This window comes from Nicotiana tomentosiformis, chromosome 4, assembly GCF_000390325.3.
Source record: "Nicotiana tomentosiformis chromosome 4, ASM39032v3, whole genome shotgun sequence".
Lineage (NCBI taxonomy): Eukaryota > Viridiplantae > Streptophyta > Magnoliopsida > Solanales > Solanaceae > Nicotiana > Nicotiana tomentosiformis.
The window spans coordinates 80,752,255-80,765,928 of record NC_090815.1 but is presented as its reverse complement, the minus strand read 5'-3'; the positions used below and the strand labels follow the sequence as shown (position 1 = coordinate 80,765,928).

Genomic DNA, 13,674 nt, shown 5'->3' with positions numbered 1-13,674 from the left:
TGGATGAAGGATATGAAAAATATCACAAATGGCTAGACCAATATAAATAGAGTTAGTCGAAAAATATGTTTCATTGACTTTAATTTATTCTTAAAAGATCTTAAGATTACATGAGAATGCTAGCTTTTGGTACATTTAAATTTATAATTTATAATTAAATTAAATTAAATTAAGTATTTTCAAATATATATGCATTAACTATTTTTTAGTATATATATTCTAAAAAAATTATATAGAGTTCACGTGCAACACACGTGTAGAGAGACTAGTTTTTAGAAAAATAGGATTTGAGTTTGTCTTTTGAAGAAAGTATCATCTAAATGTCAAGTCATTTTTTAAGAATTTCATCCTAGTAAAAAAACTCAAAGAGCCAAACTATAATTTTGAAGAGTATAAAGGGTCAAATTTGTTCTTCTATTATGCGAAACTCGTGGTCTAATATTACTCCTCATTAGGAGAACATCTTTTTTTCTTTTCTTAATTCCTAACTAAGCTCCAAATTGGATAATTTTTAAATCATAATCAAAAGTTAAAAGTAAATTCAATTATTTATTAAATATTTTTTCTCGAAATATATAGATACTAGTAAAGGATAGCCCGTGTTACGCACGGGCCCAAAAAACATATATTAGATATTAAATTATAATTTTTGGTATCTTCATATAAATAAACGGTCGGATTCATTAATTATTTTCTTTAGTTGGTATACATAAATTATATACTAATGATACATGATTATACATAAAAGATCATATATATATATATATATATATATATATATATATATATATATATATAGTCTTTTTTTTTGTTAAGAGTTCGTCTTCGAAGAATCCTAAAGTTAATCTTAAATCAGCTAAAATAACTTAAAAAGAAAAAAAATATACTATAATTTTTTTGGTCCCAACTATTACCTGAAAAAATAAATTTTAAAAGGAGCTTGCTTGATGTTCATATTGTGCTAATCTTGGTACTAAAGATTCCTTTTTATAACATAAAATATTTGTTGCCACCTTAAATACAAAATTCATTTAGAGCAATTTTAATATATTTTCAAGATAAATATTTCTTTTATCCATAGCATAAAAGATTTGGCGACATCTTTAGGCAAGGAATTTATTTAAATTTTTTTGTCAAACTCTTATTAAGCTTCATATTCCCATATTTTAGAGCTGAATTATGATTCTAATATAAAAAAATTCAATCCCCTTTCAGGTACAAGATATGTACTTTCCAAGAACTAAAACTCAATCACATAAATTTACAAGTTTTATTGAACAATTCACTTTAGCTATTTGGTTCTCCAATTGTCCTAGTAAGAATGAACACAAGTTATTTAACAAACATATTCATTCCCAATGATTGAAAAGAAGAATGGCCATATACAGTTGCATTTATATTTCTTCATTTGTGAATTAATAGAATTTATTTGCAACCTATTCTTCTTCTAGTGGTAAGTGAAAAATATAGTGATAGTATATAATCCTTTGTTGAATCCTTTTTCTATCATAATAATAATTAACACAATTTAGTTAGGACCCCTTATTTTTTTTATAGTTATTGAAAAGCTTAGTAAAATACTATATAGTTGTTTCTTTATTTGTTCATTTTTCATAGTAATGGATAGTGCTTGTTTTTCTTTGTTACCTTAGATTGACTCTATTACTCTGACCAAAATTTTTTACCCAAATTTTTTTTTTACTATTATTTTCGTAAGAATTTAGAGTTGAGTATGCTGAAGTTAGATTGATTTTAATTTATAATGATGAAAATAAAAAATTTAATTTAATTTACAAAATGAGCTTATTTTGTTTATGCAAAAACGGGACCTACTATTATTTATTTATAAGATTTTACTAACAAATATGCTAAAGTTGGAAAAAATTTAATTTACAATGAAGAAAAGAATGATCAAGTTTACAGACAATGAGTTTTTTTTGTGTATAAGTACTACTAATATAAAGTTCACGGCGAAAAAGAAAACATTTGAAAGTGTGCCAAAAGATAAAGTTGGACACACGTGAATTTGTGAGCATGTCACCACTTTCATGTGACATCAGCAACATTATACTATGTTTTTGGGCATTGAAAGAAGACTGTATTATCCATTAGATTTACACAAATATGCAAGTGTATTTATCGTAAAAAGGTGGAAAAGTAGGGGCAAAATGAGACCTTTAAAAAGTACCGCAATTCAGATCCATTAACTGTATAAGAATGCCATGGGATTTAGAGAAAATAATGCTGGTTTTTCAGTCAACACAGCAAAAGGTCAAGTCGCTGAAGCAGACGGTGCAATACAGCTGAGCAAGGAAAACTATAAATTCTAAAATTACCCCTATGTCATGACCATGAGCTGCCTGGTTATCCTCACTTATAGTATAGAAATAGATTTAGAGTTTTTTCATATCATGTTAGAGTTTCAAGAACAAATACAAATGTAAAAGTATAATACATGACCAAAATATAACAGAGAATAAATTTACTGATATGTTAAAGTATAAATAATGTAACAGAGGAATAAATTGTACAATGCTGAACAATACACGACCAAAATTAGACCCTTTGGTTTTGGAAAAAAATCTAAGTATGCATTTGGATTTTGGAGAATATTTATGCCCAAAACGTTTTCAATTAAAAAGTGCCGAAAAGGTAAGTTTTGCCCGGCGCGGAATCCACCGTTTTTCAGCAAAAGAAAACACGAGTTTTGTGTTTTTTTGATTTTGCTTTCTGGAAAAACACACTGTTCTAATTTCTAAATAAAAAAAACAATATCGAATAAACAAATCAGTTCGATCTCCCTCTCATCTCCCACATCTACACTCCACACTATTCCGGTGAGACAAAATCTCCACTGCCCCCAAAAAATCCTCTGTACATTCTGTCCCTAACAAAACCCCATAATTCCCAATCACTCCCCACACTTCTATGTAATACGAAGCTTCTCTTTGTGCACAATGCTCCAATGGCTCAGTACAGACAATCAGGTGGTGGTTTAGGTTTTAGCAATAACAGTGGAGTTGTTCGAAACGGCGTCGCATCGGATCATCATGTATCTATTGGGATTCGTTCGAATAAGCAGCATCAATCGCGAAATCAGCACCGTCGACTGAAGTCCACTGCCCGCAAGATCTCGATTGGTGCTATCATCGTTATTCTTTTCGTCGCCTTTGTTGTTTCTGTCTCTGCTTTCTTCTATTTCACTTCTCAAAATAGAGGTATAGTTTGCTTTTATATTCGCACATTTGACTACCAAAAGATACTGGTTTTTTCTGGTTGGTGGTGTGTAATTGTAAATATTTTCTTAACTTATAACAAAATAAAAGGAAAATGAAAAATAGTAATTTCAGAGGATTTTTGCAGAACCAGGAATCATTGAATGTTGAAGTGATCAACCAAAAAAAAAGGTAGAAGAGCTGGTAAAATGTTGCAGCAAAGCGTAATTCTGAAATTGAGAGTTGACTAGTTGGGTGATATTTCATATCTTATTTGTTACCAGATTTGGATGGTTAATGACTTATGTGGGAGTGGGAATGATTATAAATGTGGCCTCTTCAAAACTTCTAAGTAGTTTGGTTTTTGGGTAGTTGTAATTGAGTTAAACTGAAGTAAGAAGATCAGGCTTATTGGATATAGTTGCTTAGATTAGACTACCATTAAGTATACGGAGTTATGGAATATCATGTTATGACCTTGTTATGAGGTTGAAAGTTCACAACCGACCAGAATAATGAAAGAATGTTGGTGATTTGGTAAGTAATTGTACGCACTTAATTAACAAACAATGGGCTTATTAGGTTTATGCCACGTGTTACTTTGTAGATGATAATGTGTAAATTTAAAAAATCGCGAGTCAACCAAATGAGTGCTGGACCTAGGAGAAGCACTTTAGAGAGTAATGGGTTTTAGGTAAGTTAAGTAAGGGACAATATATGCACTGCAAATTTAGTCTCACAAGAAAAATGTAGGTGAAGTAAGAGTAGACCGATTGTGGTACCTAAGTACTAGCATGTAGGCTCAACCTTTAGGAAGAATGACATGATAGATGAAGATCTAATGCATAGATTTAGAATAGGATGGTTCATTGAGGAGTGTTACACGAGTGCTTTGCGATATAGATATACCTAACGAAGTGAAAGGCGAGTACTATAGAGTTGATGTGAGAGCAGCAACATTATGTGGTAGTTAAATGCCCAACATGTCCACAAGATAAATTAGCTTCTGGGATGCCTTCCAAATTGGGCGAGTCACTTTGTTCAAATACCCTGTGTTCCAAGTATAATTGAGTTTTTAGGCAGAGTTTGAATTATCTGTGAATTTGGGCTCATTATCTGAATTTTTTTGTATCTCTTTGTACGTTTCTTATCCATTTTTAGAAATTTTGGATTAATGACAATAATAAGTGTAAAACTAGATGCTCCGATCAACTTTTAAAAGTCAAGAATTCAAAGGAGGTTGACTATTGATATCAATTTAAAGAAACAGCGCGAACAAGGAAATTTTTCATATGATGTTCTGGTGTGTCCAGCTGGAATTGTTTTCTATATTTTTGGATTATTAGGCTAAATGTTCACTGAGTTGTATTATAGAAATATATCCTCCGGTATTTAGACATTTTCCATGTTTGCTGTTGCAGAATTGGATAATAATCACTTTCAAGATGATGTTGATGTAGAAAACGATTCAGATTTCCTTACAAATGTGACACGGACACAAGGGAAAGTTCTCCAATTTGGACATGGATCAGTAACTCATGGCCGGGATTCTCGTTATTGGGACAAGGATGACAGGAGAAGGGATGATGATTACAATGAGGAGGACTTGGAGCGGGTTACTGATGGTGACTTGGATAAGAATCAAAGTCCTCCAGATGGGAAGAGAAGCGATAAGAAGTCTCTTTCAAAAGGATTGGATCATGATGGCAATGGTTTATACAACGAAGCTGGACGTGATGAGTTGAAAAAATATGAAGCCAAATATCAAGCTTCCTTGGAGAATGCTGGGCACTCACAAGACGGACATCATTTAACAGACCAGCAATCTGATGATGCTGACAAGGGAAGGAAAAGTGAGACTATGGATGCTGATGATGGATATGATGATGGCATTGACTTAGAAGATGCACATACAGACGGATATGATGATGTTGGACATGAAGATTGGGACCATACTGTTGCTGCCGAATCTCAGGACATAAATGAGAGACATTCGTTAGATACACATGGTGCTGGAAATAAAAATCAAAATCATGCCAAAGAGGCTGGTAAAACATCCAAGGACTTTTCCAATAAGGAATCCTCTTCAAGTTCTCATCACCCTAAAAAGTCTTCATCAGAAAAGCGTCCAGTACCCAGAAGAAAGCCAAGGAAGCATGGTAATATTCTCTCCTATTTTAATTGGTGCCCTATGCCTTTATTTTATGATTATTTTGGCTTCAGGCCACGCTTCAATGTTGCATTCCTTGGGTCAACTTGATTTTGAACTGATTTTAATATGGACAAAGAGAAATGTGCTTGGGGACATTGGGATATTCTATTATGGGAATTTGCTGTTACTTAGTAATAGCTTTTTTAGATGCTAGAACTATTATTGAGTCTATTCCTTTTGATGCTGCAGCTGTCTTTAGTAAGCTTTCATCCTTCTCATCTCTTTAATTGGATAGTAGCTGCTATTATTTAGTTCTGTACAGTCGAGGAAAAGAAAAGGAAAAAAGAAACAGCTGCTACTTTGCATCTTGATAAGCATTGTATTGTGCTGCTAATGATAGACGGAGGTAATCAGCACTTCAGTTTTTGTTAGTTATTGGAATAATAATCAAGAAGTTAGGTACTAGAGTAGAATTTTTCTATGATAAATCTCATCAAAGAAGTAGATCAACATTGCTCAAAAATCTTTTATTTAAGCCATCTCACTGTGGAAACGCACTTTCTAGCCTGCTGAATTTGCTAGCTAGATGTGTGATTTCACCCTTGCCTGTCACAGTCATCGTGGTTTGTTCTGCAGTGTATTAGTGGTCTTTTGTGTATATTTTGGATCTTAACAAGGCAGCAAACGAGGATTCAAGCCGTTTTTGTCATTTTATGGAACATCTTCTTCAGATTTCTGGATTGAACATGTGGAATTTCTGTATTTCTTGCACTTAATAGAATCGGTTAATTGAGTTAAATCTTGGACATTAGCTCCCCACTCCCTTTCACTTGGACTTAAATAATCGTGCTTTTCATTTACAGCTTGTGAGATGAAAATTTTGAACGCTAGTGCTCTTATTGTGGAACCTTTGGAAAGTCGAAAGTTTGGAAGATTCTCATTGCAGTATACAGAAACAGAGGATAGGCCTGTTGACACTGCAAACTGGGAACCAAGATTTGCTGGGCATCAAAGTCTGGAAGAACGGGAAGAATCTTTTCTTGCACGCAATCAGAAAATAAACTGTGGCTTCGTTGGAGGTCCTGAAGGAACGCCAAGTACCGGTTTTGACTTGGCAGAAGATGATGCAAAATACATTAGCAGTTGCCACATTGCTGTAGTTTCATGCATCTTTGGAAATTCAGATCGCTTGAGAATACCAGTGGGCAAAATGGTATTGAACAAATTCCTTTTCCTTTTTAACTCTTACTCATTTTAGTTCTCAACATGTTGTTTTCCAGGATACTAACTCATGAAACTATGCCTGTGTATATGGGTACACACGTATACCAAACATATTTTCATGTTGATTACTAGGAGGACACACGTATACCAAACATATTTTCATGTTGATTACTAGGAGGACCTCATGCACACACTTGTTAATCTGGCAAAAAGTTTTCATGCATATGAAGCTGACAGGATAAAGAGAAGATTTACTAGTGGAATAGTGCTTAATCTCCTAAAAGTCTTTGGATACACCCTATTGAGATGTACTTACATAAGATGTTCATCTGCTTGAAGAAAAAACATAGTGAAGCTCCTAATTCCTATTCTACAAATAAAAGAGATAGAGAGCCATTTTTGGCAGTTGACTAGCAAGGGATTTGGCACAGTATCCCTGCATCAAAAAGAAAAAGAAAATGTTTAAGGAAAACATATAAGAATCCAATCAAATGGTCTGGACAGTAAGGGATAGCAGAAAACATTCATTGCCTTAAGATTAGAGCTTTTACTTTGCTAGCTTTTTGGTGCCATTCGGCTTTTGTTCAGGACATAGATGCCATGGTAGACACAATCGACGATTATACAATTTGTAATTATGTTTTGCAGCACTAGCTTAGTGCCCATCCTACTTCAAGAAAATTCTCATTACTTATAAAAAGAACATAAGAATCCAATCAATACGGTCAATTTTTTTATTTAGTAGGCATTTCTACTTTTGGTATACTTCCTGTATACATTGTTACTTTTCTTAGTTTATCTGAAAAGGAAAATCCAAACTAATGCTCATATAAGAAAATTGTAAGTTTTTTACCACCCTTATACCGGTAGCAATCATAGTCCAACTATTTGCAACTATCATTTAAGATATTTCTGGACTAGTAGGCTGTATTGAGGAGGTGATTGCAGAATAGTATGGCATTCTGAAAGGGTGACGGGGGACTAATTATCACTTTTCAATTGGGGTGCGAACTATGGAGGAGTGTTATGAAGGGATAGGAAGAGTTCAGCAGCTACACTACATTTAAGGTGGGAGATGGCAGTAGGATTAGTTTTGGGGTCACAGTTGGGGTGGAAAAAATGTGTTAGCTTTCCTTTCCTTTTATTCAAAATTTCGAGCCAGAGATAGATGACTTTACAGCAGATTCGACGGAACATGAGTGGTGGTGAATTCATTGGAAGTTGAGTTTTTAAGAAAAATCTGCAGGACTAGGGGATTGACAAATTACAGCTTGTTAATACTATGAGCAAAACATATTATGTACTAGTGGGGACTCATGGAGATGGGGAGCAAGGAGAGATAACTTGTTCTTAGTTTAACTTGTAGCACCATAAAAGATCAAATTTTCCGCACTTATTCCGTTTGGATAACTGGTATGCTTCTTCGCTTGTTGGCAACAAAGAGAGCTATATTGACAATTGAGAACCTAAAAAAGAGAATGAATTGCTATGGAGTGTTGATAAAGCAGTCAGGACAGTGGGAAGCTTCTTGGTCCTGGAAGATGATATGGAAGAGAGATACTGTTTTTCCACCAGGTGGAAATACAACGTGTGAACCCATCAAACTGTGTCCTTTTTTCTGTCTCCCCCTTTTCTTTCACTCAATCATTTCCCATTTCAACTTCATCACCCCCACCGAATTCTATCTCCGTCATCCCTATCCTTGAACTCTTTATATGTAACTGTGAGAAAATCAGAATCAAATAACTTCAGTTGCCAAACTAGCTTTCAAGCAATATTTGACCAATAGAGCTGAGAATCTTGAGGTCTTATACTCTTGCAGCATTCTTTAGCACACCGTAAGCAGCTTTCTCCTGGCTTATTTTCTCTTTCTAATTCTCCTTCAAGATAGAGTAATTTCCTAGCCATGTTACATTTGTATTTGATTTGGATCAGTCTTTTTGCTCAAGAATGAAACTCAAAACTGAAGGGAAGAACATGAAAAGCTCAGAGTCACAGCTAGTTCAGTCTTGGCTCTACAGGTTTTCTAATTCTTTTGGTTTGACCAATTTTTTCATTGTGAAAAAAATGGATATGTAAGACCAGTGGCATGACAACTTCTTTGTTAAACCGGTTGAACTGGTTTGTCCGCACCAGTTTTAAAAGCTTTGCTCATATTTTTTTCCGGTTAGGTTTATAAAGCATTTAGGAAAGGAAGGTGTTTTATAGAATGTAGAGTCTATTGTGGTTGGTCTACTCAACAAGAAAAAATGAAATAGGAAGAAATTCTATTGTGATTCACCTGTTTCATGTTCTGTCAGTAGCTTTTTTAGTTGTGTATACGAGATTTAAATTATTTTACCTGAACTTATCGTTACCTGCATTGCATAACATCTTTATTTTAAATTTAAATTCCTTTTCCAGGTCTCCCGTGTATCAAAGAAAAATGTTTGCTTCGTTATGTTTGTGGATGAAGTTACTCTACAAACTCTTTCAGCTGAAGGTAAGATGCCCGACAGCATGGGATTTGTAGGTTTATGGAAGATCGTAGTGGTAAAAAATCTTCCTTATTCTGATATGCGGAGAGTGGGAAAGATACCGAAGTTATTGTCTCATCGGCTCTTTACTTCAGCCAGGTAACTGGAATTACATCTTGTTTATATTCTTTGTGGTATGTTGCTGCTTATATTCTTCTTGCTATAGCTTGTTAATCACTCGATTTTCACTTCCAACCAGGGGTTTATCAAATCGTAAAAGGAAGAAGATAAAATGAAAAAACAAATCCGGGCTTTAATGCTTCTAGCTTCTAATTGTCTGTACTGAGTTTAAAATATAACTTAAAGGCCATCATTTGGTCATTTGGTGTTTGGTACCTTCTCAGCATTTGCTTCATGCTTCTTCCATAGCATCGAAGTACCAGCTTCATTGACAATTTTTCTTTTTGCTAGTCAAAAAATTGGCGAGTGCTTTTTCCTAATATTGGATTGATGAAAGCTTCTTTTAATGGGTATTATTTGAGCTAAAGAGGACGTAACATCAATAAAACATTAGTCTCGGTAGGGGCCGACCGTCAAGTCAGTAATGTCTCTTTTGGGTTTAGCCTGAATAGTTTTTCCACTTTGAAGTGGTGACGCAATGAGTTGTTTTCTCCATTTAAAAGATGTTGTATAGACTACTAGACTGAAGTCAATTGATAATTGCAAATGTACTAGTTTCTGCAAACTACGCACGTAGAGAATGCTGAGATGGTACTGAAAGAGAGGTAGAGATTGCATTGGAATTTGGTGTACTGTTGATCGGCTTTACTTGCCCTTCCTCTGTCTGCAGGAGGTTAAAATATGTTTAGAGAAGTCAGTTATGCGACTGCCAAGGTCACAACCATGAGTTTCAGTGGATTCGTGGTACTAATTTTCTATTACTTATTAGTGCTCTTAAGCCTTAGGTAGCTACTTTCAGGATCCTCACAATTTGACTGGATTCCTGCTTTTCCTTGTTTCTATGGATGGAGTTGGGAATGATATAACGTGGAAAATGTTAATAACGAAAACATTGCTCTTCTGATTTACTGCAAAATCATTTCTCGGCCTTCACACTTTTCTGCCCTTCCAAATTTGTCCAACCTGTAGTAAAGACTTGCATATATACTGTCTTATGTTTTAGACCCGCATCACCTGTAATAAAATGCAGTATCATCTGTGAATGGAGTAGCAAAAGGTGAACGATATGGTAATGTAACTCACAAGTGGCAACTGTACTCTGTGTTAGTGCGAGATGGATTTTTGATTTACTGTTTAAGGAAGCCTCTTGCTTGCTGGTTTTTTATCCTCGGTTTGGTCCCTCCATTTCTGTACGTGATTGTTTGCTCAAACTTTCTAAATTTCTGTTCGTTAATGAAAAACTTGAAATGCTTGTATGACTTGCTTATTAAAGACCCTCTCCCTGAAGAAAGAGGAGATAAAAGGGAGAATAATGTAGTAGCTTATGAATTGCTTATTAAATTATGCAGGTATTCAATATGGTTAGATAGCAAGCTTCGCCTGCAGCTTGACCCCCTACTCATCTTGGAGTACTTTCTGTGGCGAAAAGGTTATGAATATGCAATTTCCAATCACTATGACAGGCATTGTGTGTGGGAAGAAGTTGCGCAAAACAAGAAGCTTAACAAGTACAATCATACTGTCATAGATGAACAATTTGCATTTTACCAGGCTGATGGATTGCAAAGATTTAATGCATCTGATCCAAACAAGCTTCTTCACAGCAGTATGGTTTACTCTTCCATATTTAATTTCGTGCAATACCTTTCGGCTTTGAGTAATCATTGGCATAACATCATTACATGTTTCTGACAGATGTACCAGAAGGATCTTTTATTGTGCGGGCTCACACGCCAATGTCAAACTTGTTTTCTTGTTTATGGTTTAACGAGGTCGAGCGGTTTACTCCCCGTGATCAGCTTAGTTTTGCATATACATACTATAAATTGAGAAGAACAAACCCAGATAAACCTTTTTATCTCAACATGTTCAAGGTGAGAACTTTAATTTGCTTCCAAGCGCACTGGTGATAGACAACCTTCCTTTTTGTCTTACACTTTTTTGTGCCTTGTAGGATTGTGAAAGGCGAAAGATAGCTAAGTTGTTCCGTCACAGATCAGACGAGAAGAGGAATATCGCTCAACGTGGGACAGAGTAGACACAGAAAACTTCTGGTATTGGTGGATGATTCATTTTTTGTTATATGCATCGCTATATTGTACTTGCTTGCTGGAAAGAGGTCATTGTGCCATAGCCATTCTGATTGTATCTGTTGTACATTACCAAAATTTTCTCTAGAGAAAGCGATACACGTCCAACTGAATTGACTCAAAGCAAAGCAAGGTGGATCTGCTGGCTTTATCTCTGCTGGAAAGAACACACCAACAGCATTACAGTTTCCATTCTATTAATTTCATTGCCTTGACCAACTCCTAGTGTGAAGCATCCTATACCTTTTCACTTGTATCTACATGGGTTGGAACACCTGATACAATATGTATTCTTTTTCTATGAAGCAGGGTGCCAATTAATTGTTTTTAATTCTTTTTGTCAATCAATCGGGTGAGTTATTAAGTTTTCTTCTTTTTACGAATTGATACTATTATTCATATTCAATCAATTTATAAAATAGGCTTATTGTGATGAATTAACATTTACTGTGGGCAAAGAAACTCGCCCCTTGTGATTGGCCGACTAATAAGCATAAAAGGACTATCTAAACAAATCATGATGGGTGAATAAGTAAACTTGTGAATGATAAATAAGGGTTTATTAGCGCAACTTATTACCAATATATCGATGACAAAGTCATCAGTCTTTTCTTTTATAATAGTTTTACTCTTTCTCTATTTTAAAAAGAATGGAGGGGTTCGAAGTACAAAGGTTAGCCGTTCTAATTTTCGGTCTTAATTCATACATTGATTCTTAATTTTTTAAGTAAAATTCAAATATTTAAAATCTATATAAGATATTAGGTACAAACTACAACTTTTTATAATTTTAAATATTTACAATTATTGGAAAAAGTTATTTGACTCCTCAAATAGTGATAGTGTCTATAAAGGAAACAAATAACGTATTATCTTTATCAACCCAGCAAAAGATAAAAGAACAAATACACAAAACAATTAGAGTATGACTTAGCTAAATGCCATTGCCTTTATCGATGATGTGGAGCAGCTTATTCCTTCCTTTTAGCACTTGTTCAAAAACTTGATTTATTTGTGACTCAAACTTCTCCAAACCAGCCTTTAATGCTGCAGATTTCTGCAGAATAACTTCTTTATTTCTCTTTATATCTTCTTTATCTTCTGCATGTCCCCTTTTCAACTTAGCTTTTGCTTGCATTATTGCCTTCTCCATTTCTTCATACTCATGAAAACCTATCATCCACCTCTCTCCATCCCTGTAATATTTCCTGTGAAAATCAGTGACAAGGCCATTAACTGAGTCCCTGAATGACTTAATTCCAGGAGAGTTACATAAATTCTTATCATCAACTTCCACCTTACTAGTTGGATACAAAAAAACACTTATAAGAATAAAAAATAATAAACTCATTGCAACTGTAATTGCATAAAGCAGATCACTTGAACAATCCCTATTCATTTCTTGACAAATTCCACCATGAATTCTCTTGTTCTCCTTTTGTATTGATTGCATATTGGCAAAAGCTTCTCTCCGATAATTATTCAGATTCTTGATTGTAGTATCAACTCTTAAACGATACATATTGATCTTACAACTTGATGACTTCAACATGTTACATAGCTCCATGATGTTCAAACTCTCATTCATGTACAAGTTCATAATATTATTGAACACATTATTCCAAGTAAAAGGTACCTTTAATTTCTCCAATATCATGAGCAGAAATTCAGAGTGAAGTTTCTGTAGCAAAGTCATGGCTTCTATACACCATTGAAGAGTTAAAGAATTGTTTGCTAGTGATATCTGGAGATTCTTGATTTCAGTGGTTAAAGAAGCAAAAAGAGCCATAGTTTCATCATTGCTAACATGAAAGATACATTTCCTTTGGTGAAATGAAGAAAGACAAGCCATAAATGTTCTTTCCATGACTAATTCTAACTCAAAGGAAATATGCTAACTCTGGGAGATTCTTTAATAAGTAGGGGTGGAAAAGAAGAGAGGAGGTGAGTTAGTAGGGTGGGGGGGGGGGGGGGGGGAGTTGTGGACACTTGTGGTGGGTGAAAGATTGTTTAACATGCTTGTTCAAGATTTCCATCAAAACTAGCTTTATTATCTTGGTAAACTTTTTTATGCTTTTCCCCCTTTTTCTTTCGAGAATGTATATATATTGACATTGTAAAAACTTAATAACCTCTCAATTTAGTTTAATCAGTTATAGCAAATTATTACTTTATTTTTCAGGTTAATTATTAGACTTATAACATAGAATTACATTTTATTGTAGGATACTTTGACATGATGGTATAAGTTATCTATATATTATCGATGCACAGAATGTGAACTCATTAGAAAATAAGTGGATAATGCAGTTAAAAGGGGGAAAAGAAGAAGGAATGCTTGAAGAAAAATGAAAAGG

The 13,674-nt window shown here is 34.4% G+C and overlaps 2 protein-coding genes across 3 annotated transcripts; one reads left to right on the top strand and one right to left on the bottom strand.

Moving 5' to 3' along the window:
* The first annotated feature begins 2,641 nt into the window (after window positions 1-2,641).
* LOC104102965 (probable hexosyltransferase MUCI70) lies at window positions 2,642-11,648 on the top strand. 2 transcript variants are annotated; one of them, XM_009610824.4, is made up of 8 exons: window positions 2,642-3,218; window positions 4,637-5,374; window positions 6,231-6,580; window positions 8,995-9,206; window positions 10,577-10,833; window positions 10,923-11,101; window positions 11,182-11,281; window positions 11,406-11,648. In XM_009610824.4, exons 1-7 carry the CDS (start codon window positions 2,966-2,968, stop codon window positions 11,263-11,265), a joined length of 2,073 nt encoding a protein of 690 aa, XP_009609119.1. In that variant the 5' UTR covers window positions 2,642-2,965; the 3' UTR covers window positions 11,266-11,281; window positions 11,406-11,648. The 2 variants fall into 2 exon arrangements, with proteins under 2 accessions (XP_009609119.1, XP_009609118.1); XM_009610823.4 differs by having other exon boundaries at window positions 11,182-11,648.
* Window positions 11,649-12,251: 603 nt separating this feature from the next.
* LOC138910017 (uncharacterized) lies at window positions 12,252-13,184 on the bottom strand. Its single transcript, XM_070201236.1, has one exon. It carries the CDS (start codon window positions 13,182-13,184, stop codon window positions 12,252-12,254), a length of 933 nt encoding a protein of 310 aa, XP_070057337.1.
* Window positions 13,185-13,674: the final 490 nt, after the last annotated feature.